The sequence below is a fragment of the Acomys minous genome (assembly GCF_964271855.1).
Source record: "Acomys minous genome assembly, chromosome: 11".
In the NCBI taxonomy this organism is placed as follows: domain Eukaryota; kingdom Metazoa; phylum Chordata; class Mammalia; order Rodentia; family Muridae; genus Acomys; species Acomys minous.
The window spans coordinates 4786197-4814003 of NC_140492.1; the positions used below are offsets into that span (position 1 = coordinate 4786197).

At 52.4% G+C, this 27807-nt stretch overlaps 1 protein-coding gene across 6 annotated transcripts in view; it reads right to left on the bottom strand.

Annotated features, from left to right (window-relative positions):
* Window positions 1-27807, bottom strand: part of DOP1B (DOP1 leucine zipper like protein B) — a 96917-nt gene that overhangs the window by 53895 nt on the left and 15215 nt on the right. For all 6 annotated transcript variants that reach the window (XM_084801825.1, XM_084801823.1, XM_084801824.1 and 3 more), the window contains exons 3-11: window positions 19579-19760; window positions 18336-18506; window positions 10787-10976; window positions 9440-9538; window positions 8743-8866; window positions 6822-6931; window positions 6206-6320; window positions 2856-2976; window positions 654-773 (exon numbers count right to left, since the gene is read on the bottom strand). In XM_084801825.1, the coding sequence (XP_084657951.1) occupies window positions 654-773; window positions 2856-2976; window positions 6206-6320; window positions 6822-6931; window positions 8743-8866; window positions 9440-9538; window positions 10787-10976; window positions 18336-18506; window positions 19579-19760 (1232 nt within the window). The remainder of the gene's footprint in view (window positions 1-653; window positions 774-2855; window positions 2977-6205; window positions 6321-6821; window positions 6932-8742; window positions 8867-9439; window positions 9539-10786; window positions 10977-18335; window positions 18507-19578; window positions 19761-27807) is intronic.

The window sequence follows — 27807 nt, forward strand, 5'->3', positions numbered from 1 at the left end:
AGTGCTGGGCAAGGCCTTTCTTGTCCTTGGGCCCTCGCTGCCTCTCAGATCACACATGTCAACACAATGCCTGCTTCTCAAGAGCGTGCCCCAAGAGTTCACACCAGGCTCTGTAGCACAGGACACATGTGGCCACAGTTTACATGGGGAGCCTCCGTCACAGCCCCAACCTCTGAAGCGGGAGTCAGAGCCCACGTAGGATTTACCACCAGATTAGCAGTGGCACAAAGCTCGTCACAATAGTTTAAAACTCGAGTGCTTTGAACCATCACATGCTGACTTCAGACAGGATTTAAGACTGGAGCGTCCAAGTTCAGCAGTGGAGTCTGTGCCTAAGCACCGGGGAGCTGCGTGAGGAGTGCGAGAGAACATGGCAGGGCTTTCTAAAGTTAGACTTATGAATAAGAAAGTGGCCAGGATCCTGTGACACAGATGGTCTCTGTACTAGTAGAGTCCTATATGACTTCATTCCAGCCCTGCGTCCATTGGACTCTGAGGCACAGGACTCTGGCCCTCCATGCAGCCAGAGGACTACCCGCCTGCTCCCCTGCTCCACATAGTCCTCACTGGCACACTCACCTGAATCACACATGGTCAGCATCACCAGCACACTCACCTGAATCACACATTGTCCTCATCACCGGCACACTCACCTGAAACATTCCTCGAAACACCGCGCCATGTAATCCCACAGGAAGTCTGTGCTGAGTGATGAGAACAGCAAGTTGACCGTCTTCACAATCTCGGAGGCGTGTCTGTTTTCTTTGATTGTGCTGCACGCAGAGGACAGAAAACAGCTAGACCCAGTGATGGAGGACCGCGCTCCAGCCTCCACAGGCTCTGTTCTTGGCCTCTGACAGACTTGGAAACGCTTCCACAATACCCCTCCTCCTAGTAACAACTTTTAGAACATTTTTCATCTACTCTGTGACAGCCTCATGACATATGAATGCACCACGCTCAAAACTACTCCAGCCCCTCCTGTCCCTAACATGACCCCTCCCACATTCGTGTCTTCTTTTTTCCCCTCTTTCCTTTTTGTAAATAATCGCTGAGTCCACTTGTCTCCACCAGCATGAGCGTGGGCAACCCGCCAGCAGCCACGACCCTGAAGAAGCCCACTCCCAGCTAAACAGTGTTCTCACGGACGGATCCACCCTCTTAGAAATGAAGTGAGAGTTATAGTGGAAAGAATATGACTTTCCGCACTGGTCCCCACCCCTGACTGCAGGTTTAGCAAGTATTTGCTTTCTCTGATGCTGGATGCCAAACCTGGGGCCTGGGACATAGCAGCCAAGTGTTCCACCACTGAGCTGCATTGCTAATGTTTTAAATGCGCTCCTGTGGCTAAACGAAGCACTCTAGGGAACACTACGGGCATCCTATCCTGGGTGCGCAAGGATACATGACAGCTTCAAAACAGGGAAAGCTGGAGACCACATGTCAGGTAATGTCATTCCATCAGGATTTATCAAAGACAAGTCCCTGATGAGGGGGTTCAGGCTCCACAGCAAACAGTGGAGGGCTAGTCACAGCTGTACAGGACACAGTGGAGGGCTAGTCACAGCTGTACAGGACACAGTGGAGGGCTAGTCACAGCTGTACAGGAAACAGTGGAGGGCTAGTCACAGCTGTACAGGACACAGTGGAGGGCTAGTCACAGCTGTACAGGACACAGTGGAGGGCTAGTCACAGCTGTACAGGACACAGTGGAGGGCTAGTCACAGCTGTACAGGACACAGTGGAGGGCTAGTCACAGCTGTACAGGACACAGTGGAGGGCTAGTCACAGCTGTACAGGACACAGTGGAGGGCTAGTCACAGCTGTACAGGAAACAGTGGAGGGCTAGTCACAGCTGTACATGAGACGCTATATGACTCCGTCTCTGGCCTGGGAGGTGGGGACACATTAAACAGGTAGGAGGGATCTGGGAAGTAGTGGGAACCTTTTATGTTTCCTTGAAGGATGGAAGGATTATGAAAGACAATGTCTTTGATTTTTTATTTTGTTTTGTTTTTGATAGCTTCAAACATCAGGCTATTCTACAAAAAAAGAAAGACAGAAAGAAAGAAGGAAAGAAAGAAAGAAAGAGAAAGAAAAAAAGAAAGAAAGGAAGAAAGAACTGCCGCCCCCCCCCCAGGGTTTCTCTGTGTAGCCCTGGCTGTCCTGGACTCACATTGTAGACCAGGCTGGCCTTGAACTCACAGAGCTCTGCTTGCCTCTGCCTCCCCATTGCTGGTTTACTGGCATGCACCATCGTGACCACCTTCCCTCTTATTTCTTTGAGAGAGGAAAAAAACTACCACAACACACTCCTCAGGACATTTACCACAAATAAAACAGAAAAATACCAATCTAGGCAGAAAGCAAATGTTTATGAATGATGTGTAAAGAGGTGGCTTGCTTTATTTATTTATTTATTCATTTATTGACAAGGTCTCAAGTGGCCCAGGCTGACCTTAAACTCACTATGCAGCCAACGATGACCTTGAACAAATGGTTCAATCTGCCTAATGTCTCCCAAAGACACCCCTTCTGGCCCCTTGGCCCAGCCCTCAGCATCTTGCCTTCGTCTCTCTGAACTTCCTTTGCCCCTTCTCCTTGGGCCCCACCCCTCATGCGCAGTGGATCAAGTAGCCTTTGCTGAATGACTCTCACGCTGGACCAGGGACCCCCTACCGCAGGCTCGGGAGACGGGCTGGACCACGCTCTCCTCACACTCCTAAGGAAGGAGCTGCCATGGGTGCTCTGACTGTGGCCTGCTCGCCTCTCTAGCTCTTCATGATCCATAGTGAAGAACAGAGGGGAAGGACCACAGAGGAGGGCGTGTGCGTGCAGAGGCCGTGTGCGCTTACCTTGTTAGCAGATTCCCACTCTGAGTGTAGCTGAGCTTAAGGTCAGGGCCAAGGACATCATGGCAGTAAGAATAAAAGGCCCTGATGACTTCCAGAAACAAATTCTCAACCACCTGAGGTCCTGAAATCAACAGAAAACAGTTACAGAAGGACTAATAATATACTTAAATGCTGCTTGTTTTGAGACATGGTCTCTAGCCCAGGCTAGCCTCAAACTCTCTGCATAGCCAAGGATTACCATGAACTTCTGATCCTCCTGTCTCTGCCTCCTGAGTGCTGGGAAAAACAGACTCTTGTCACCAGGCCCAGTTTGTGCAATGAGAGGCTGGGTGGAATCTACCGTGGTCTGCATGCTAGGCAGGCTTCCTACGAAGGGAGCCATGTCTCCAACCCTTGAACTTCAGATTTTAAGCCACTATCAGGACACACGGAAGACACAGGCCCAGCCTCCACACACCCGGCCTCCACATGCAGGCTGTTAGGATGCACAGGTGCAGCCAAGGGTGAGGACAGCAGCAGCGGGAACAACGTCTAGGGAAACAGCCAGCACGACTGCACAGCTCACTATGTGTGAGACACAGACTGGACCCTTCCCACAGCCACACCAACAGGGGCTGTGGGGCCATCCCTGACAACATAGTGACAGATCACGAGGGAGCTGAGCAGGTTGCCCACGCTAACTTTCACTGGATGAACGCAGTTGTTTTTGTTTTCCAAGACAGGGTTTTTCTATATCACCCCGGCTCTCCTGGACTCACTTCATAGACCAGGCTGGCCTCGAACTCAGAAATCCACCTGCCTCTGCCTCTCAAGTGCTGGGATTAAAGGTGTGTGCCACCACGCCCGGCTTGGGTGAAGGCAGTTGAACGATACATGTCCCAAACCTGTGAATTGCTTGGACTAACATCACTCAGTAGAAACAGCCACAGAGAAGAGCAACTTCTGAGCTCTCAGCTCTTTCAACCAAGAAACCAACTCAGGACAATGTTGATCCTGAGACGCTGATGAAGAGCCGATGGACTGTGCCCCCCGGCACATCAGTGCAGCTTCCTGGCCCACTGGGTAGAGCACAGGGCGGGGGTTTTCAAAGCTGACTTCTTGTGAGCACGCCCACTCGCAGCAAAGGAAACTCTGCCTTTTTGCTGTGCAAATGGCAACAGCACATTCATGTTTCATGAGTTTGTTTTTCAGTGCTGTGACCTCACTAAGCAACTGCTCTACCGCTGAGCCCCACGTTCACTTTATCTTTGAGGCTTTTCACAGAATCACAATACGTCTTTGAGAGACCTGCTTCGTGTGTGTGTGTGTGTGTGTGTGTGTGTGTGTGTGTGTGTGTGTGTGTGTTTTATTTACTGGAAGGTGCCGGACGCTCCCCACCACAGGCAGTTTTGCAGCCTTCTTCCACGGAGGAGACAAGACGAGGCTAGAGGGCAGCTGCAGAAGAATGGACAGGACCCAGGACACAGTGAGCGAGCACTGTGCTCCACTTCTGTGTAGTCAAGTCCTGCCTACCTATGCGCACCCGAGGGTATGTCCCTCAGACAACTAAGCCATCGGAGAGCAAACTCAACAACCATTCTGCATGAAGAAAAATGCCCTCCCTCTTCTGGAAAGTATGACCGTGGCGCAGCTAATGGCGCTGTTCTTGGTTCTCCACAGGACAGCTGTGACACAGAGCACACCGGGCCCTTTGAATACCTCCCCAAGGCACACAGCAAGCTCCTGGCAGCGCTAACACCAGTGACTCACTTCTTAGGCTGAGGCTGACTTCTTGGAGATGGAGTTCCTTCCATGTACAGAGAAATCTACTTTGAGGCATTGTTGGTGGCTGGAGGTGGGGGGGGTGGGGGGAGGGAAAGAGAACCCGAGGCCAGCAAGGTACATTTAGGAAGAGAGGCTCACACTGTGGGCTGGTTAGAGCAACAGGGGCTGCACGCCTCAGCAACATCTTATCTGCTACAGGGCCCGCATCTCAGGGCAGCCGTGCTCAGCACTCTCCCGCAGCAGCGCTTCCTGGAAGGGAAGGCTTGGACACAGGGGTGGGGGTGGAGGTGGCCTCCCTCTGTGAAGTGGGGGTCACAAGAGGCTCCACCGCCATGCTGGAGGCGCAGAAACACATGATGCATGCAAGTCACCTGGAACTGAATAACTGCTGGGCAAATCTGCAGGCAGGGCCTGGAGAGTCGGCTCAGTGTTCAAAGACATCTTCCACCTAACAACCTGAGCAAACCCCAGGCCCCGGATGGTGGAGCGCTTACTCCTGAAAGCTGTCCTGTGCCCTCAGCATGTAACCTGTGGTATGCACAGCACACGTGGGAACGCACATGCATGCACAGTACATAATACATGTAATCCTTTTTAGGAAGCTAGAGTGCGGCGGCATGCCTAGAACCCCAGGACTTCGGAGGCAGAGGCGGGAGCTGATGGACCAGGGCCATCTGGCTACACAGCCATTTCCAGGCCTGCCTGAAGGGCACAGACAGACGGCCTCAAAAGACCCAAAGCACAAACACACACACAAGAGCATCCCAGAACCGGGGGTGTCCCTCCCATCTTGACAAGGAACCAATGGCCTCTTTTTTGTTGTTGATTTTGCTTTTTTTGTGTTTTTTTTTCCAAGACAATGTGTGTGTAAGAGAGGTCAGGGGTCACAGCATGTATGTAAGAGGGGTCAGGGGTCACAGTGTATGTAAGAGGAGTCAGGGGTCATGGTGTGTGTAAGAGGGGTCAGGGGTCACAGTGTATGTAAAAGGGGTCAGGGGTCACAGTGTGTGTAAGAGGGGTTGGGGGTCACGGTGTGTGTAAGAGGGGTCAGGGGTCACAGTATCTAAGAAGCAGAGTCTAACTGAACCTTTTTCATTTTATGGTAAAATGCTCTCATTTTACAGAGGAGCAGCTCACTCCCATGTGAGGTCCTGTCACAGTTATAAAGTAAGGCTCACTAGCAGTCATGATACTGGAGTGAACAGGGTCAGACAGCAGAAAGTGTGGGCGCCTGAAAGAACTTTTTTTAAAAACTTATTTATTTTTATTTTATGTGCATTGGTGTTATGCCTGCATGTATGTCTGCATGAGGGTGTCAGATTTTGGAGTTACAGACAGTTGTGTGCTGCCATGTGGGTGCTGGGTATTGAACCTGGATCCTTTTGAAGAGCAGTTAGTGCTCTTAACCGCTCAGCCATCTCTCCAGCTCCCTGAAAGAACTTCTTAACCTACAGCCCAAAGCCAGAAAACCGAGCCGTTCGCTTTCGAGATTTCCAAGTGTTCATCTGCTGACTGCATCTGTGCTAAACCCTCGGAAAACATGTGACCCACACGTGTGCCGGCGGCAGTGGCTGTTCCCATGTTACCTATCTCCGGCTTGTCCAGGAGACTGACGAGGATGCGGAAAGGCTTCAGATATGCATGATGTCGCTCCTCTGCGTCAGCTTCTGAGAACTTCTGGTGCAGTATCTCAGCCAGGGCCTGTGTGTGTCCACAAAGCACACATTAGGACAGGGTCTGCGGCAGGGCCAGGGGTAGACTGTAAAAGGCAGCGTCTGGCACTGCTGGTTGTCTTCGCTGAGAAGCCAGCCCCAGGACCACACCGTGTCTACCCTGAAAGCTCACAAGGAAACGCACTGAAGAACTACATAAGGAGCCAGGGCTGGGCTCAGTGCTCGAGTGCCGGCCTAGCACGCACGAGGCCCTGGGTTCCATGCTCAGCACCATAGGACAGACAAAATGGTGCACACCTGTGTTCTCAGCCCCTTGGTGATAAAAACAGGAGGACTGGAAGTTCTCCGCCATCCTAGGCTATGCAGGGATTCTGAGGCTAATGTGAGAAACGTGAGACCTTGACTTAAAAAAAACACAAAGAACAAAAACCCAAACCAAACCAAAAAACAGAAAGAATGAAAAAGAAAAAGACTGTCATGGGATGCGTCCTGATCGTTGTTAGATTTCTATTTTCAGAAATGTTCTTACCTCAACCAAAAGATCCTTGGAGTACTTATCAAAAAAGTATGAGGACTGGTCTTCATAAGCACGTGAGATGTCCGACTCTGGCACAATGGTATGCCCTTTAATGTCTGACCCTACAAAAGAACAAACACCACAGGCGGTAAAGAGAGCGTGTGTTTACAGGGATATCTGCAAGATCCTCAGGCCGCCGTATTTTAGTAAATACAATTCCTTCGACAGAAACGCCGAGCAGATCCAGTCATTTTCCCTTCCCACGGGGTGCACGTGTTAGGCAGGTGTCCTACAGCTGAGCCCCGCATCTGACAGTGCTGTCCTAGCTGAGGACAAGGCAGGCAGAACCTCTGCCCAGTGGACATCAGCTTAGCTTGCCCATCATGCACTGCCCAGCGGACATCAGCTTAGCCTGCCCGTCACGCACCACACAGTGGACATCAGCCTAGCCTGCCCATCACTCACCGCCCAGTGGACATCAGCTTAGCCTGCCCATCACGCACCGCCCAGTGGACATCAGCCTAGCCTGCCCATCTTCTGCAGCATGCTTATAAGGATCAGAAAGATCATGGCTTACTCAGCCAGCACAGCCTGAAATTAGGCAGACTACCTGCTGCCTGTCGGCACGCCCTCCTCTTCCTCCTTTCCCTTCCTCCTCCTCCTTTTTTTGACAGGGTTTGATTGTGTAGCCCTGGCTGTCCTTGAACTCACTCTGTAAACCAGGCTGGCCTCAAACTCAGAGATCTGCCTGCCTCTTCCTCCTGAATGTAGGGATTAAAGGTGTGCGCCGCCAGCTCACTAGAATGCCATGTTCTAACAGATGAGTGCCTCACAAAATCATCCTTTTCTTACAAGGGGGCTGTAGACACATGCCTCAGTGGTTAAGAAGAGCTGTGGGGGGGGGCTGGGGGGTCTGTGGTAGCAAACTTGCCTAGCTTCAGCCCCTCTCCTGCCTCAGCGCCCCCTCCCTTCGTTAATACAAGTGCTCTATCAAACCTGGCTCTACAATGCCTTCTCACTAAATACCACTTAGTACCACTACCACATTCTGGTATTTCCAGCTCTTAAAATGGAACTCAGCTGGAATTTTAAAACCTCTCCACTTACTCCTCTTTTTTAAAAGGAAAAAAAGAAAAAGCTGCAGATAACCCCGGCTCCTGCTGGGATCCACTTTCCACTGACAGGCGATTAGTCATCCATGTCTTTCTGAAATCCACGACTCAGAAACAGTATCGCTGAGTGTAGCCCGAGTCTGCTACTTTGTGGGCCCCTCTCTCTTCCACCCTTTCAACCCCCTAACACTAGGCAAGAGAGAAAAAAAGGATGAAAAGGAAAGAGCTCCCTGAATAAAGTCAGGGGTCGGGAAGCGGGTGGTGTTGGGGTTAGACCGTCTGCCTCCTGCTGATCAGTGCACTGGGCTCCCTGGGGCGAGTTTGAGCTTCACTGTCGGGGTATCTAATCTCTCCTTGTTTCTTCTTTGCACAAACCATGGCCACCAGCAACCAACAACCCCCCCCAACAACTAACAACACCCACACCACCTATGGGGCCCTAGCATTTACATGCCCTCTGAAAAGTCCCCAGGGTTTCAAATGTCACCCAGTTGCAGAAACTATCTGCAGTTGGCAAAACCACACCTCTGCTGGAGCACGAGGCAAATCCTAGTCAGCTGCTGCAAAGCCGCCCCATGGTCCCCGCACCTGGGTTAAAACGGGAACATTCTTATAGTATCTCTGCATTTCTTGTTTTTGTTTTTTTTACTTTAATTTTATTTTATTAATTTATTCATATTACATCTCAATGATTATCCCCTCCCTTGTATCCTCCCACTCCTCCCTCCCTCCCTTGTTTTTGTTTTTTTAAAGAAACCAACATTACATAATTCTCACTACAGCTCAGGCACTGAGGCTCAGGCTCACATGCTGTTCAGTACCTAGTAACCAGGCATACAGTCTTCTATTGAGGGACATGTCCCTTCTCAGTAGGGTCTGGGTGGCAGCTGAAAGAAGGTGTACAATGTCACGCCTGGGCAGGGAGATGGCACTCTCCTCAGGATCCTGTTAGAAGGACAGAGAAACCATTACCTCATGGAATGCTGAGTCGGCTTCCGACTTCTCTAATCAATCATCTGTCCCTAAAAGGTAGCTGCCAAGAGGACGGCTGTCCCCACGGAGCTCACCAAAGGAGTTGGTCAAGGCCTGCGTGCTGGGCTAGGTGCTCAGAACTGATACGCTCTATCCTGGAGGGATGGGCTGGGGTGCAGGGGGCTAGGGGAACTTCCGGGACATTATCAGATTCCCAAGGTCCCCTCCTGTGCTGTGTAAGCAGGGTAGCTGCTGGGGAGGAGAGACTCTCTCCCATGGATCTCACAGGGGGCCCAGGGGAGTTCCTGCGTCTCCGCAATGAGTCACCAACAGTCCTGTTAGTGACCCGAATAAAGCTGTCACCTCACTAAGCTGGGTCTAGGTAGCATTGGTCTTTCGTTGGTGCCCTATCTGGCACAAAGAGACTTTTGTTTACCAACGACTGCTGGGGCTGAGCAGGCTCCGTGAATACAGTGCAGTGGATACAGCACCTGCTCTTCACCTGTCAAGGAATGGGAAGCGTCCAGAAGGGCCGACATGACTCACCAGACAGGTATAAAATGGGAAGAAAAACAGAATGATTTCTAGATTGTTCCTTTGCACCAGAACGTTGGCGTCCACTAGTGCTGCACACAGGGATTTCACCTGCAACGACAAATCGAGTGCTTGTTCCAAAGATCCCGACACCCTCTGCGTCTCGCTGTGATGCCACAGAAGTCAGGTAACTTAGGCTGGGAGTGACACGGCATCAGCTAACACAGGAGGCTGGGAACAGGCACAGTGCTTCAAGCTCTAGGGACCATGGGGCTACATGACAGGAAGATGATTACAGCTGGAAACCTCACCGCTTCACCTGAGAGCTGAGGGGACAGACTACATGGCCAGTTCAAGATCTTAAACTCTGTGATCTCACACAGGATCCAACAGGGACCTCACATAAAACTAAAGGGAGACACAGGGTCCAGCAGATCCCACGGCCAGGCTGTACCTACTGAGGTCCTCTCAGCACAGACAGGAGGGTACAGGTGCATCAAGGCCGAAAGCCACAGACAAAGGCTTGTGGGAAAGTATTAGGTTATGGAAAGTGGTGCTGAGTCTGAGGAAAAAACAGGTGCGTGATCGGCTGGGAGCCGGCACTAGGAAGGCCCTGAACTGGGACTGTGTGAGTTACATGTCACGCAAGCACAAGGCAGGTGTGAGCAAAGCCATGCTTTACAAAAGCAATCTCTTAGCAGCTGGTAAAGAACAGGTCAGAGTGTGGTGGAGGTAGCCATCGGGAGGACGGCTGGGCTGAGGGAGACTTACAGGGCGGTGGAAAGGGGGAACAAACAGCCCACACCCACGGGGTGGGGACAAGGGACATCCTACATCCCATCACAGCCAGAGGGGCTTTGCAATTCTGTCACGCAGTCCTCAGAAGCAATCCCTGCTCCAGACGTTGTAACCCACTAATTTAATCTGGAAACACTGATCCCAAGTGTGGGCTCGCTACCAGGTGGCGACAGATGGCATGCCACCGGGCACAGGGTCACGGGTGGCGAAGGTAAAGCCTGGGATGCTGCCATTACCACAGTCAAGAGAAGGGCTGTAGCTGCCGGGGAAGGCAGGTTACCCCGAAGGGCCCGGATTAGGAAGCGGGCAACCCTGACATTAGGGTGTGAGGGCAGCCAAAGAGCACCAGAACAGGAAAGACTGCTAAGGGTCGGGGGGGGGGGGGGGGGGGAAGGAGGGGGAGGGGGTAGGAGGCTTCTGAGCACCTGTGCGCACAGCCATGGGCCACTGAGGAGCCATGCTGCCAGGGCAGGAGAGCTGGCTCAGTGCACAGAGTGTGTAGCTGCTCTTCCACAGGACGGAGAAGCCACGCCCACATCCCTGGGGGAGCGCGGCACCTACCGTGAGCTGGTAATCTGTACCCAGCATGTACTTCTGCTCCTTGACCGGTGCGTCCCTGCTCATATGGGTCACCACAAACAAGGAGGCTGGGAGGCGGATGGAGGGGCTCGTCAGAACGCTCCCCCACAGGGCAGCATAGAACACCTCCCGGCCCACGACCAGAGACAGTTTCAGGAGCAGGGCATCGGTCCTGTGGGCGAAAGGTGGCAAGGTTTCAGGGATCCCCCCACCTTCGGCACTGGATGAGCCCCCCCATGAGGTCCTGCCCCCCCACCCCGAAGAGCATGACACTCATGGGTTCACCCTGGCCAGGAAACCCCATCTTCCAGCCACTCCAAACCGCTGTCACCTCTAAATTGCTGTACTTTCCCACCCAGCAGCTGTCATGCTCAATCCAGATTTGCTAACACAAGTGTGTCACCCAAAGGTGCGGAATCCTACCCTACATGCAACCTGTGACCAGTCACACGTGTGGCACACAGAACGTCTCTGAGGATGGGATTCAGGCTGCTAAGCTTGGTGACAAGTGCCTTTACCTGCTGAGCCATTGTCCCCTTTATTACATTTTTAATAGATTTATTTTAAATTATGTTACATGTCTGTGATGTTTGTATGTATATGTGCCTGTGGAGGGTACCGTGTGGGGGGGTCCTGCATGCCCTGGAGACAGAGTTACAGGAGGTTGTAAGCCACCCAACACAAAAGTGGGAACCAGACTCCAGGCCTCTTACACTTGATCTTAGCCAAAAGGCCGAGAAGAGATCTCTAGGCCTCTTAAAGCAGGTACTGCTTTTAACTGCTGAGCCATCCCTACAACCCCACAAAATTAGTTCATGTGTGTGTGTGTGTGTGTGTGTGTGTGTGTGTGTGTGAGCATGCACACATGTGTGTACACATGTGTAGTGTGTGTGCTTGTGTGTTCAGTATGTATGTGTACACACATGTATAGCAAGCACAGGGAGGTCAGAGGACAACTTGAACAAGTTGCTCTTTCCTTCCTCATGTGGGTCCAGGGTATCAGACCCAGGTCATGAGGCCTACCCTAACTGTTGGCCACTTGCCAGCCCCCTCTATTTTTTAGATGGGGTGTCTCTAGTATCCCAGCCAGCTTCCTGCCTCGGCCACCAGAGTGCTGGGACCACAGGTGTCAGCCATCAGGCCTGGAACACCTTTTATCACCACTTAATCTCCCCATAACGCTGAGTCCACAGCCCGTGACAAGTGCCACTGTCAGTGCATCAGGCCTGTTTTTCCACAGGTGCTAGAACAAGGCTCTGCTCTGCGGTGCTAGCACTGAAGACCGCCCTCAGGCTGCTGACCCAGGAGAGGTTACCTCACAACTGAGCTGGCTCATCATCTGCACGACTCCATTTAAGAAGCTGGGAGGCAAGAAGGTGGGGGGGGGGGCAGCTCTGAGTGAAGAGCAGCTCACAGAGTCTCTCAGCTCAGCCCTTCTGTGTTCAGATCTCAGCTGTGGGACCTGGGACAGGCCTGCCCTCAGCAGGATCTACACGCCGCACGGGGCAGAGCCAAGAGTCTGCCCCATGGGGATGGGATGGTGGTGCACGGGGAACGGGAATGCCTGCGTAAAAACTCAGTACAGGGCAACAGAGTGGGCACACAGGCCAGTGCACTGGATACCCCACGTGCCCCAGTTCCTTCATGCCCCAGGCCAGGTGAGTGTGACACACAGTTGGTACCAGCAAGACCTGCCACGTGAAGACCGCCCCACACCAGCCACCTTCAGTTTGCTTTATGATTTCAGAAACAAATAAATAAAAGGAAAGGAAAATATTTGCTCCAAATATATACTACATTTATATATTAAAAACTGCCAGGTGTGGTGGTGCACACCTTTAATCCCAGCACTCAGGGAGGCAGAAGCAGGAGGATCACTGTGAGTTCAAGGTCAGCCTGGTCTACAAAGTGAGTCCAGGACAGCAAGGACTTCACAGAGAAACCCTGTCTCAAAAAACAAAACAAAACAACAACCCTAAGAATGAGTCTGGGTGATTAATATAGAGACTCACAGCTGAGCAAAATGCCGCGACTCAATGACTGTGGAGTGCTCTGCCCACACAGAGCCCCTGTGTCACCCTCCTCCCCTGAGGCTCCGGGTGGAGAAACACTGTAGGAGCCTGAGGCTGGGAGCAGTGCTGGGACAGCAGCTTCTTAGGTGACAAGGGCTGTGAACTCATAAGCTCACAGCACCTGGGGTTACATGGTCAAGACAGAGCTTTTGCTGATGAGGCCCCCCTCCCTGAGGGGCTATGCGCACTTAGCTGCTGGGGGCCACTTTCTGCAATGGCGTTGCTCTGCTCTTCAGGAAGCCCTGTCTAAACTCCATGGGTGGCAAACAACAAAGACATAAGAGTAGGAGGGGTCTTGTTGGGAAGGGGCTGAGACGGTCAGCGAGCACAAGAAAGATAAAAATTCATTATGTAAATATATGAAACTGACAAAAAATTAATAAGAGTTTTAAATGAAACCTTATTGCCTCATAAAATATTTGTAGGAAACAATACATCGGATCTTAGAAAAGCAAGGATGAGAAGGTGCAAGCCAAGCCAAGGGTCTGGGGAAAGTACACAGAACAATTCTGTGGCTGAAGGCATTGATTGATCTTCTATTAAAAGCAGACCATACAAACAAAGCTTGGCTTTGCTCAGCTCTGAAAACACAGCAAGAGCCGTAGGGCCAGGCGGAAGCAGCACCCTGCAGCTGAGTTATATGCTCAGGAGTTGCTGTGTGCCTGGGGCACAGTCCCTCAAGGCAGCCTCTGTACTGGAAGTGAGGCTCCCACGTAAGGGAGAGACCCCTTACCAGAGGATTGCTTTGAGAATCCCCTGCCCCTGACCTAGAAAAAAAAAAAAAACAGTGTGAGCACCAGACACACACGCACACGCTCCATACTGTCCCTGTGTCCTTCTGGTCACAACACACCATCCCCAAAGTCTAAGCCGCAGGATGCTGGCGGCTTCATAGCTTCAGCCCACGAAAGGCTCCACCATCGAAATCTATGAAACTCACTTTTTTTGTTGTTGTTTGTTTTCAGTTTTGGGGACAGGGTTTTTCTGTGTAGCCTTGGCTGTTCTGGAATTCACTCTGTAGACCAGGCTGGCCTCGAACTGAGACATCTACCTTCTTTGCCTCCTGAGTGCGGGGGTTAAAGGCATGAGCTATCACACACACGCAGAACCCTAAACTTTTCATTCAAAATCACCTGACAGCAGCCATCACCTCCACAACCCTCCATACTCATTCTCCCTGGCTGCTGCCACTCTGTCCCTTCACACAAGCTCCATCAAGTGACACTGGCATTCACAGAATGTGGAGCAAGTGAGTGGCCTGCCTACAGATGGCCGCACAGGCCCCAAGCTTCTCACAACCCTGGCTCTGCCACTATTTGCCTAAATGGACAGACAGGAGGCCGAGTTGTAACAAGGCTGAATAGCTTAGTGTGACCCTGTGACATGGAACAGGCAACACAAATATGCATAACTACCATGAGGTATTCAGATTAGCATTTCTAAGTGTAGAACAACCCTGCAGTCCCAGCTACTGGGACACGGAGGCCGGCCAGCCGGTCACAGGAGCCCGGGGATGGAAGCCCAGCCTCCGAAACAGAAGAATCTGGTTTCTCAACCTCACACTGCTGATGCGGGGCTGGCGCTTTGTCCTGGGAGCAGCTTGTAAACTCAGGATGCCTGCGGCACTGTAGGCCTGTACCATTTACACAGCAGCAGCCAACCCACCCCAACCTCCTCAGCCAGGGACAGTGCCAGGTCCTGCTGAGCTTGCCCTGGAGGGAAAGTGGTACCACTCTGCAGGTGAAGGGCCACTGATTGTGCTGCTGCTGTGGAGACAGGGTCTCACTATGTAGTAGTCGGGGCTATCTTCAAACTCAGGGTGAGCCTTCTGTCTCTACCTCCCAAATATTGGGAATGGCTGTGTGTACTCAGGAGCACAGATTTAAATGGTCATTTCTAGTAAGTCAGGTCTCCTACCCTTTTCCTTTTCCTCCCTGTGGACTTCTGAGGAGAATGTCACTATAAACAGCCGCGACTGACTGGTCCTGCCTCAGACCCTCCGGTGCTGGGATCACAGGCGTGTGTCACTACACCTGGCCTCACGTTTCTGCAGTCCTACAGCCATCAAGGCACTCGCCTCCCTCTACTCTGGGGAAGGCGCTGGGTGAGCATTTTCTCCTCCTAATCTTGATCTCTTAGTATATCAAGGCACAGATGTACAGCTATGGGCACCTTCCAATGGACTCTGGGACAGGAACAGGAAGTAAGTCTCAAAAGATTATAAGGCCAGTATGAGGACACTGTCCACATTGGCCCAGAGTCCTGTTTGTGTTCCCTGAGAGCCCCAAACAGGGAACAGTCCCCACATACATCAAAGTACTGTGTTAGCTCATCTTCACAGCTGGGCCTAGGCCAGCCCTACACAGCATCTCCTGCATGGACACTGTGACCCTAGCCCAGCCCTTCACAGCATCTCCTGCATGGACACTGTGACCCTAGCCCAGCCCTTCAGAGCATCTCCAGCATGGACACTGTGACCCTAGCCCAGCCCTTCACAGCATCTCCAGCATGGACACTGTGACCCTAGCCCAGCCCTTCACAGCATCTCCTGCATGGACACTGTGACCCTAGCCCAGCCCTTCACAGCATCTCCTGCATGGACACTGTGACCCTAGCCCAGCCCTTCACAGCATCTCCAGCATGGACACTGTGACCCTAGCCCAGCCCTTCACAGCATCTCCAGCATGGACACTGTGACCCTAGCCCAGCCCTTCACAGCATCTCCAGCATGGACACTGTGACCCTAGCCCAGCCCTTCACAGCATCTCCTGCATGGACACTGTGACCCTAGCCCAGCCCTTCACAGCATCTCCTGCATGGACACTGTGACCCTAGCCCAGCCCTTCACAGCATCTCCAGCATGGACACTGTGACCCTAGCCCAGCCCTTCACAGCATCTCCTGCATGGACACTGTGACCCTAGCCCAGCCCTTCACAGCATCTCCTGCATGGACACTGTGACCCTAGCCCAGCCCTTCACAGCATCTCCTGCATGGACACTGTGACCCTAGCCCAGCCCTTCACAGCATCTCCTGCATGGACACTGTGACCCTAGCCCAGCCCTTCACAGCATCTCCTGCATGGACACTGTGACCCTAGCCCAGCCCTTCACGGGATCTCCTGCATGGACACTGTGACCCTAGCCCAGCCCTTCACAGCATCTCCTGCATGGACACTGTGACCCTAGCCCAGCCCTTCAGAGCATCTCCAGCATGGACACTGTGACCCTGGCATCTTCTTCCTATCTGTGCATGAGAATTACTGGCTGGGGCATTCTGCTCTGTTCCTAAAGCCTAGGGGCCTAGTTCTTAGACTTTCTCAGACTAAAACAGAAATAGCACAAAACCATCATGTAGGGCCAGCTCACTCACTGTGCCTGTACACCACACACACCCAGGGGTGATAAGAGCCCTGAGCAGCATCAAAAGCTGACCACCACTTCCGGGTGCGGCAGACACTGGCTTGGCTTCCAGTGACGGCTAAGTCCATTCAATGATTCACGCAGCTACCCAGTTCTCGGTTCAATGTCAAGAAATCACAATGTTGAGGGGAAAAAACCACTAACATTAAACAACATTAACAACTGTTCAAACAAACTCTCATTTATCAACTAACAGAGCAAACAAAAGCCACTCCAACTTTTAACATGTTTCTAGTGTGAGTAACACAGATTTGAAAGGCAGCAAAAGACCTTTGGGGAACTAACCAATGTGTTAATCTCTCAAAGAATGTAAAAGCTGAAATAACTCATATTACAGACACTTGTGGACAAACACACACACACACACACACACACACACACACACACACACACACACATCTGTTATCACAACCAGACTTGCAGGAAGTCATCCTGTGTCATGACTACTCAGTCCACATACTCCCAAATCTCACCACGTGCTGGCCACCATGTGACCAGGCCAGATTCTTCCTCCACAGAAGTGACAGTAATGTTGGGAAACCGAGGACCGAGCTAAGCCTAGCCTCCAGCGGGGCCACATGCAAACTTCTGTACAGATTTGTCCAATCCCAGTATAGATGCAAATGCAGCTCTGGCCACAACACTCCAGGCTACTCTGAGCTTAGGGGACACCCCCAGTATCTGGGGCTGAATTGTTCATTCCACAGAGCCCAAGCAGTGCCCAATGCGTGCGAGGGTGATGTGGCCAAGGCCTGGAACAGGAGAGGCAAGGAGAGCGTGGGGCCAGCACACAGGGGTGTGTACAAGCAGTCAGCAGTCACCACGGACTGGTCACAAAATGGGCCCTGTCACCAGTGACTAATCCAGCAACATCTCTCAGAGTAGTCAACATGGACAGGAATTCTCTGTAATTCCTAAAATAAAAAATTAAGTTAACTTTAGAAGGGCTCTGCGCACGAGCAATGGTCTGCACAGCCACACGCCTGCTGCTGAGGGCTGTGAAGAGCCCTGCTCTGGCCGCAGGTGGGGGCACATGCCTGGGACCCTAGCACTTGGGAGGCAGAGCTTGAGGCTGTGGATTGCAGTTACTGTGACACCAGTTGGGCTACATGACGTAGCAAGATCCCTGTGTTGGGTCGGGCATGGTGGCACACGCCTGTAATCCCAGCACTGAGGCAGAGGCAGGCGTATCTCTGTGAGTTTGAGGCCAGCCTGGTCTACAAAATGAGTCCAGGACAGCCAGGGTGGCACAGAGAAGCCCCTCCCCTCTCAGTAGCTCAACTGGTGTCAAAATACACACACACACACACACACACACACACACACACACACACACAAATCCCTGTGTCAATAAAAAGGAAGAAAAGGAGAAGAGGGAACCCTGCTTTGCAGCCAACTGGCTCCTCTAAGTGCTGCCTGTTAAGGAGCCTCGCTTTGCCTTACTGTTCAGAAGCTGAAAGCCTGGTTCTGGAACCTGAACCACATGGGTCGGACCTCCGCTTTGCTGCTCCCTGTGGTGGGACTAGAACCCTGATCATATTCCCTGCCTCCACCAGAGAAGGCATGGATGTGCATCCTCCGCAGACTGTGACACTGTGGACCACTCTGGGGACAGGACAGACTAGGTGCCCTGCCTCTTCTCAAGGTCAGGGCCTAGTATAATCTCTCTAGCCCTTGACTTCCCCTCAGGTAAGTGCCACGGTGACATTCTTGGGATCGTGGGGACTCTGTTAAGCACAGAGAGATTTGGACCAGCTCCCCTCCTCCACACCTTCCAGCCCTGCTGTGTGTATGTGTGTGTGTGTGTGTGTGTGTGTGCGTGCACACGTGTGTGTGGATATGTGTGCATGTGTGTGTAGATGTATGTGGTGTGTCTGTGTGTGTGTCTATGTGTGTGTGTGCACGTGCATGTGGATGTGTGCATGTGTATGTGTAGATGTATGTGGTGTGTCTGTGTGTGTATGTATTTCTTACAATGAAGCAGGAGACCCCAGACCTGGACATGTACAGGCTGCACCCCAGAACGACGTCCACTGACCTGTCGTAGATCTCGGAGCCCTCTTCCAGGCCGGGCAGCAGGCCCACCAGGAAGGCCTGCAGGCTGGGCAGGAGCAGCTTCTGCAGTGGGAGGAGGTACTTCTCGTACAGGCTGAGCAGCACAGGCCGAACGGAAACGGCAGCGTAGGCCAGCAGGGGAAACAAGCCGCAGCTTTGAGAGACAGGAGGGGCGGGTGAGACGCCTGGCCACAGCTTCCACACTTCCAGCCTGGCCACAGCCTCCACAGGACCAGCTTGCCCACAGCCTCCACAGGACCAGCCTGCCCACAGCCTCCACAGGACCAGCCTGCCCACAGCCTCCACACTGCCAGCCTGCCCACAGCCTCCACAGGACCAGCTAGTCCACGGGAGGTTTGGGGTTCATCTTTGGAACATTATGTGTTGGAGATGAAACCCAGTGTCTGCCCTTGTCCCAGATGGGAATTTTAAAGAGCAATAAGACCATTTAACCGGTGGTAGATCCATGTTTGGTCACATGACACCATAAAGTAAAAAGCAGTCGACTAAGGTCTCTTATGCTCACGCATGGAGCCGGGATGCAGGTGTTTTTGAAGGTGACCTATCCTGGTGATGGCCTAGTGGCTGTGTGAAGGTGACCTATCCTGGTGATGGCCTGGTGGCTGGTGAAGGTGACCTACCTCCAGGTGGTGGCCTGGTGGCTGTGGGAAGGTGACCTACCTCCTGGTGATGGCCTGGTGGCTGTGTGAAGGTGACCTACCTCCTGGTGATGGCCTGGTGGCTGTGTGAAGGTGACCTACCTCCTGGTGGTGGCCTGGTGGCTGTGTGAAGGTGACCTATCTCCTGGTGATGGCCTGGTGGCTGTGTGAAGGTGACCTACCTCCTGGTGGTGGCCTGGTGGCTGTGTGAAGGTGACCTACCTCCTGGAGGTGGCCTGGTGGCTGTGTGTTTTTCTCCCCATGCATATCTGGCTTGTCACTTTCCTATAAACATTTTTTTCCTGTAGAATTCCATGTAGCTAAGACTGACCGGAGCTTCTGCTGTTCCTGCCTTCACTGTACTCCTGCTGCACTTGCGAGCATGCACTAACACATCTGGCTTCTCAGTGCTGGGATGGATGGAGCCCAGCGGCTCTGCATGCTAGGGCGCTCTACCGAGCAGCGACAAGCCTAGCTGGCCCCTCGCTTGTCACTTCCAGCTGTGAACTGAGACACAGACGTGGCCAGCCCCAGTGAAGAGTGTGCTAGAGCAGGAAGCACCTGTACCTGTACAGGAACAAGTCCTTGGCCAGCCATTTGGTCCCCACGATCTTAAAGATGATCTCGTAGGTTTCTAGGGCCTTCAGGTGCACACCACTGGGCAGGGCGGGATGCAGGCACTGAGCTAGCCTCTTGCTGATGATGAGCCTCCGTGGCAGCAGGGAGTACTTCAGGTTACTCTGCAGAGCCTGTGAGACAAGAAAAAAACTGAGTGAGAGGGCAGCATGCCGCTTACAGGGCCTGTGAGACAAGAAAAAAACCAAGCGAGAGGCCAGCATGCCGTTTACAGAGAAAAGCAAATCTGTGGAGGCCAGAGCACAGTGTGGGGCTGTGAGGCGGACAGAGGGGTCAGAAGGACATGCGTGGGGCCTCCAGAGGCTTTTTGGGGCCCTGAGTGGCTGAGAAGGCCCTGCAGATGCTGGGAAGGAGGCAGACAGCCTCTTGGTGGCTCCGTGGCACCCCAGCCAGACAAGGGCTGTGTGCACCTCTATCCCAGGAGGGCAGAGGTCCCACAGAGATGAAGGGACTCTGGCTGCAACCAGCACAGACATCTTCTCCCTACGAGGAATCTGCTGTGTGCACAGAAGCCCCGGGTGTTCGCTCAGGGAGGAGAGGGGTCTCGATCACCCCAGCTTCTTCAGCTTGGCTACCCAGCATGCTGTGCTGGGTGGGGCTCACTCATACATGGGGGACGGCAGCTTCTGGCATCTTTACCAGCTAGGGATTGTGCTGGGAACGCAGGAGACACCCACTGTAACTCACTGAGATGGGGAGCAACAGTACCCCAAGCAAGCAGGACTCAGAACCCTTCTTTGTATCAGCTTCTGAAGCTGGGAACATAGCTCGGTGCTAGAGTGCTTGCTTGGTGTGTGCAGGGCCCCGGGTACTAAAAACAAACAGGAAAACCTCTTTTTTATGGTGCTGAGTGAGCAGAGGCAGTGCAACCGAGGCTGGGAGGCTCCCAGCGACCACCTTATAACGCTGCCTGACGCAGCGGTGTGTCAGCTCACACCCCCAGGCTATTTAGCACGTACACATCTGTACTGAGAGCACACAGAATAAACTCCAGGTTCTCTGAGAGCCATTCACAGGCCCCCTCAACACCGCTGTCGCCTGCCTGGCCAACGCCATTTCCACTTTCTTTTTCTTTTTTGGGGTGTGGACATGTGCATTTGCACAAGTGTGTGGAGGCGGCCAATGTTGGGTGTTTTCCGAAATCATTTTCTACCTTCTAAAAAACAAACAAGCAAAATCGCTTATTTATTTGGTGTGTGGGAAGCACATGTGTGGGAAGCGAGTGTGTGGAGATCACAACATAATTTTCAGGCTTTTAGTTCTTTCCTTCCACCGTGGGGACCTAGGGCTCCGGCTCAGGCTGGCCAGCTGGCCTGAGGACCTTTATCCTCCGAGCCCTCTCACCAGCCTTCCACCTCATTTCCCGGGGCAGGATCTCTCACTGAAGCCGGCACTGGCTAAGTCACTGGGCTGGCTGGCGAGCAAGCCCCCGGGGTGCCCACCTTTACCTCCCCACACGGGATTACGGGGTGCACTGCTACACCTGCCTTTCCACGTGGCTCCTGGGAGACTGACACCAGGCCCTCATATCTGCCTTGTAAGCACTTTGCCCACGGGGCCAGCGCCCCAGCCTGTTACTCTGTCACAACACAGAGGAGTGTTGGTTTTCTGCCTACACTTTGCAGTGCCTCACCTGAGAACCCCTACGCCCACCTCGCTCACTCTTCCCCACGCATGACTCAGCTTAGTCTCCTCGCAGGGTGGCAGCTGGTCGCCCAGACAGGGCACTTCCTGCCCACAACTCCAGGGCAAAGAGCGTCTTATCCACCTCTGCAGTCTTCAGCATGCCAGCCTGCAGTGCTTGACAGCAAGCAGCTGGCCGAATCCGTGCTGTACTGTGTTACCGCCCCAGGTGAGATTGCCAGCCCTGGGCCCTGGGCCCTGGGCCCTCGGGGCCATGACAGTTTTCTGCTTCTAAACAAAGATATTGCTTCCACTTCTAAAACAAGTGGGGCTGGCGGGGTGGGTGGGTAAGGATGAGAATATTTTTCGTCAGAAGTCTGTGGTCTACATGAACTCTCAAATTTCATACAACTATACCTTTAAGAAAAAATAGATAAATCACAGATTGTAGAGAAGTATCGTTTTTTGCCCGCCATGGTGGCTCACACCTGTAATCCCAGCACTCTGGAGGCAGAGGCAGGTGGATCACTGTGAGTTCGAGGCCAGCCTGGTCTACAAAGTGAGTCCATGACAGTCAAGGCTACACAGAGAAACCTTGTTTCCAAAAACCAAAAACCCCAAACCACCACCAACAACAAAACCAAAAACCCAACCAACCAACCAATCAACCAATGAAGCATCTTAAAAGGCTGGGGCCATAGTTCAGCTGGTAGATTGTTTGCCCAGCATGCATAAAGCCCTGGATTCAATCCCCTGCAAGGCACAGAGCAGACACAGTGACACATGTCTGTCATCCCAACACTCAGGAGGCAGGGACAAGAGGATCAAAACTCAAAGTAATCCTAGACTACACAGAGTTCAAGGCCGGAATGGGGGTTGGGGGGGGGTTGGGGGGGTTGGGGGGGGAGTATCTTAATTCATTATTTGGGAAGGGTCTAATATTCTAAAATGGAGAGAAGTCTAGTAAAGGAATTGAGGTGGCTACTTAAGTCACAAGCTGTAATAAGAGGGTAGGAACACACCAACAGAGAAAGCAGAGAGGAAACAAATGTGGGCGCTGACCAGGAAACAGCAAGTTTCATGGGGGCCATTTTCAAGCACACAGAAGAACATGCAAAGAAGCCAGGTGGCGGATGAGTTGAGGGCTGGTCCTACACACAGCACTTCGATGCTCTCTGTGACCAGTGGCTGAGGGGGGCGCGGAGCCCGACGCCCATGCAGACACTGCCGTCACTGTAACAGCTGTTCCTGACAACGTGGGTTTCTCTTTCCAAGTTCACACCAAGGCCCCGGGGTATTCTAAGGGCTGCTGCTGTACAAGGCAGGCAGCGGGGGCTCGTCCGCCCGTGCACAGAACAGGATGGCCAGGAGGTATACTCCAGCCAATACGGTCCCTGGACTATGAGACTGGCGTTTCCCCAAAGAATCCGATGACCCTAACCAGCCGGAACCAAGCATGAGGAAGATCTACATCCTCTGTCCCTTCTACCCTTCTTTCTCTCCTACCTTGGGTTGGGGGAGGGGACTGGAAGGGAGGTAGAGGCAGTAAGGAACCCCAAATAGAGTTAAAAAAAAAAAAACCCTAGCACCTACACCTCTGTCTCACAGCCACAGGGGAGTTTGGGAGCTATGACCCATCTTCCTTCGGAACAGTTACTTCTGACAGTTGAGACTCTAAGCACTGTCACCGTGCCTAGCCAGCCACTGTCACCTCTGCCAATAACATACCTCAGCTCCCATCTACACGAGTGTCTGATATCACAACATCTGACCTGGCTGAGAAAACAGTGAGGACATCAAGTGTGTAGGTGTTACAAAGGGAGCCCAGGCCAGGGCCGGCTGCCCTCTCGCGGGATGCCAATCTCCTCCAGCTCCGGGGGCGGGGGGGGGGGGGGAGGCCATCTCCCGTCTACACTTCCAGTCCTGGAGACATCAGCTCTGGTGCAGGAGGAGGAGGCCATCTCCCGTCTACACTTCCAGTCCTGGAGACATCAGCTCCGGTGCAGGGGGAGGAGGCCATCTCCCGTCTACACTTCCAGTCCTGGAGACATCAGCTCTGGTGCAGGGGGAGGAGGCCATCTCCCGTCTATACTTCCAGTCCTGGAGACATCAGCTCTGGTGCAGGGGGAGGAGGCCATCACCCGTCTACACTTCCAGTCCTGGAGACATCTCCCTGCACTAACTTGGGGCCCCGTGTGCCTAACGTTCATTCTCACCCCTCACACCGGCCACACACACTGGCCCGGCTGGGGAGGGCCCTTTCCCTCTGCTGCGCTTTCCAGCCTGTGTGAGAACCCACTGTGGAAACAGGGGTCTCAGTGAGGAAGGCTTAGCGAATGCCCCAAGGGCAGGTCACAGCTGAGCAGGTCACAGTGGGGGTTTGTCTTCAGGAAGCTGCAAACCAAGACTGTTTGGCCAGTGCACATGACATACACAGCTCAGGAGAAACAGACTACAAATACAGAATAAGATCAGAGAACAGAAAAGCGGGGAAGGGAAAATAGTTTTCAGAATCATTTTCAGTCAGATCCGTGGGAATGGAAAGACTACGATTAAACAGGAAACTACACTTCCTTATTTATTTCACTCATGAACTGTATAATCCTGAAACTACAATTAGGATATAATTACAACAGCCTTGACCCCATCACATCCATAGTGCAGCAGGTTGACCTGGAGACAAACTAAGCAGGGCGAAGGTGTGATGTCTTCCCCCTGAGTTGTATATTGTCTGCTTAGTGTGCAGAAGGCCTGGATTAGATCCTCAGTCCCCAAAATAAATAAATAATAAAACAAGAATAAAACATAAGTTTGAAAGAAAAACAGGTTGAATTATAGCCTAGCTTCATGACTAGAAGCCAGAAGGACCTCACTGTGTCCACCCAAGGGTGCCGCTGTGCCTCACTTCGCTCCTTCCAACCTGACACAGCTTGACTGCAGGGTCCTCCCTAGACTCAGCTGCATCCAGAAATGTGGACCATGAGCTCAGAAGGTGCGCTCGCTCAGTGGGGACAAGTGTCTGCTTTACAGGCACGAGGACCTGAGGCCAGATCTAAAGCCCCAACGGAAAGCTCACATGGCCACATGCACACTGCAGCCCTAGCCCCGAGGTGGGGTATGAGTTGGGGGGGGGGGCGGAGAGACATGAGGGTCACTTGGGTTTGCTGACCATCAGCTTAGCTCCACGCTCAGTGTGAGACCCTGATTCAACATCTCCCTCTGACCTCTGTGCGGATGCACTTACACATATGTGTATATGCTATAAACACATCATGCACAACACACACACATGCACAGACACACATGCACACAGAGACACAGATACACACACACACACACACACACACACACACACACACACAGAGCATAGTACAGAGTGCCCCTGTAGGAGACAACGCTTACTGCAGAGTCACATGCTGCCTGTAGGAAATGTAAACAAGCCAATTTAACACGTCTCTCTTCAAGCCAACAACGCACAACAGCCATCGCAGTAAACACTGCAAGCCTTGTTCTGGAAGCCTGCCATCTTTACGGGGATGTCCATTTTATAAAGCAACAACGAAGCAGTAAGACTGAGTCAGGCTGGCCAGGTTACCAAGCTCCAGCCTCGGTCACAGCCTTGCCAAGGCACACCAACAGTGCCCTCTACACCAAACAGAACAAGAACGGATATTGAGCAATAACAAACTGGCTGCATTAACGCAAGTCAGGACTGACAGCACCAGTGCCAACCCTAACTTGAGATAGATGGCAGTGACATGGTGTGTGTGTGTGTGTGTGTGTGTGTGTGTGTGTGTGTGTGTGTATGTGTGTAAAGAGACAAACTGGCCTCTCCCAGAGCCACTGCTGGGAGCCCACAAGTGAGCACACTGGGAAGTGACACTGTTTCAACCTCTGTGTAAACAAGAAGCTTCCTTCTCAAAAGGTCACAGATGAACAGCACCAGGCCGCACTGTCAGCAAACTCTAACCCAGCGATGCAGAGATCGTCAGCTCTCTGTGAGGCGTCCGACCCCCACCGCCCGCCATGCTCACTTGGTAAAGCTGCCAGAGCGGACTGTATAGGTCCATCCAACTGTTTATCTATCTCAAGGACAAAGATACATGAGAAAGCCAAAATTTTCTTTTTTAAAGGTCTTAAGTCAGGCATGGTGGCGCACACCCTCAGTCCCAGCACTTGTGAGGCAGAGACAGGCAGATCCCTGAGTTTGAGGCCAGCCTGGTTTACAGAGCAAGTTTCAGCATAGCCAGGGCTACACAGAAAAACCTTGTTTTGGAAAAAAAATAATTCTTAAGTCAGCTGTAGTGGCTCAGGCCTATAATCCTAGCACTTTCAAGGCAGAGGCAGGAGGATTGCCTGAGTTCAAGGCCAAAGGGATCTGTTCTAAATGACAACAGCTTGGGTTTTCTGAGTTGCTGTTGGGGCGATGAGTGACAGCAGAGTAAGGGTTTGGACAAGGACTATCACAAAGGCATGCAGAGGGTGGAGCAACCTGACTGCTGCGGGCCAGGCCCACTGACCAAGTGCAGCCAGTGGTCGGACACAGAGGTAACGCTTCTCATTAACCCAGAGTAGGCTCTGTCAGAACAGAAATGATGCCACAGAGAGCTCGGGAAGCCAAGCATCTGTACCAGCAGGATTGGGTCTGAGTCAGGGCTCCTCCTCCCGTGGCTGCCAGGCTGACACAGGCTAACTGAGCGCCCCCTGAGGCTGTTTTCTCACACAGAGACTGTGCTGCCGCCTACTCACAGGGTTGGCCATGTATGTTAAACACTGAAAGGGGCTGGGACACACAGAGCATCCATCCCACTTCACCAGTGCCTTAACACTTAGACGCAGACGTGCATACACACACCCCTGCATGTGTACATGCACACACGTGTGCCCGCTATACACACACACTCTACACATGTATACCAGCATACAATACACAGTGACATCATACACACATATCATACATGTAGACACCTTACAAAGACACACTCCTGCACATGCACACACAGCAGCGTCCCTTCACATAAATAGTCCACACATATCTCTCTCACACACACACACCCTACACATGCACACACACCACATATCTCTCCAACATTGTAACACACACATGCATGTACATGAGTGCATGAAAGCATGGACACACACATGCGCACACACACACACATATACACACGTGCACATACACATCATGAGTAACAAGGTCTTAAACCGCACTCCAATCCCTTGGTTATGACGACACAGGAATTAATGTGTCAGGGCAGAAAACTTTTATCACTTGTGAGACAAGCTCTCACTGTGTGATCCTCCTGTCTCAGTCTTCTGAGCACTGGAATTACAGATGCATGCCCCCAGGATGAACTAATTCTTGGACCCAACACACGAAACACTCTAAGCTCAAGTGGCGAATATGACACACATGTAGACACTGCTTTTCCCTTCTCCCCTTCTGAGTTTACTCTATTTAGACTCCTTTTTCTTTCTTTCTTTTTTTTTTTTTGGTTTTTTTTTTTTGTTTTTGTTTTTTTTTTTTTGGTTTTTCGAGACAGGGTCTCTCTGTGTAGCCTTGGCCGTCCTGGACTCACTTTGTAGTCCAGGCTGGCCTCGAACTCATAGCGATCCGCCTACCTCTGCCTCCCGAGTGCTGGGATTAAAGGCGTGCACCACCACGCCCAGCTAGACTCCTTTTTCTTGTGTGTGTGTCTTACACATGTGTGTGGAGCCACAGGCTGATGTCAAGTGTCTCCTCTATCTCCTTCCGCCTTATCTGCGGGACAAGGTCTTGAGCTCCCAGGTGCAGCTAGGCCTGCTGGCCAGTGAGCCTCCTTAGCCGTGGGGTCACAGGCAGGTACCGCTTTACATGGCTTCAAGGGAGGGATCTCGCGCCCAGGCCCTCAGACCGACACACACGTGCTTCACAGCCGGAGGCACCCTGCCCAGCCCCTCTGTTGAGATTCCTGACCGTCTCCACCTGAGCATCAACCCCTGTCTTCCAGGGCTCTCTCTGCGGGCCTTCTCCCACATTTCTAGACTCAGGGTCTGCTTTTGTTGACAGCACTTCACACTCTGGCCTCCTGACAACCACCAGGGGCCGTGGGCCTCACTAATACAGGAAGCTGCTGTTGGGAAAACCGTCCACACAGGAGGAAACCCAAGGCAGCGGCAGGGGCACACGGAGGCAGTCGCCCACCTAGGGCCTAAGAGCTTACAGAGTCTGACGTGCTGGCCATGGCAGCTGGACACTAGGCCTCTGAGTTCCTCCAGAAAGGAAGAAATTGGGAGGGAAGACAGCATGCCTAAAGCTTCCCTGCTCGAGATGCGGAGGACTGGGAAGGATTTAAGAACGAATAGCCACATGCTGCACGCTGGAGAGCAACAGGAGGCATGCTTCCAGTGTGGCATCTGGAGAGCCACTTTTTCTTTTTAAACATGCTCTCATCTACGTGCAAATGACATGTGTAACAGACGTGCAGTGAAGCTTATATGAAATCAGTTTGTTAAGGCCTGAGCCAGGAGAGAAGAAAAACACCCTGGGAACAGAGA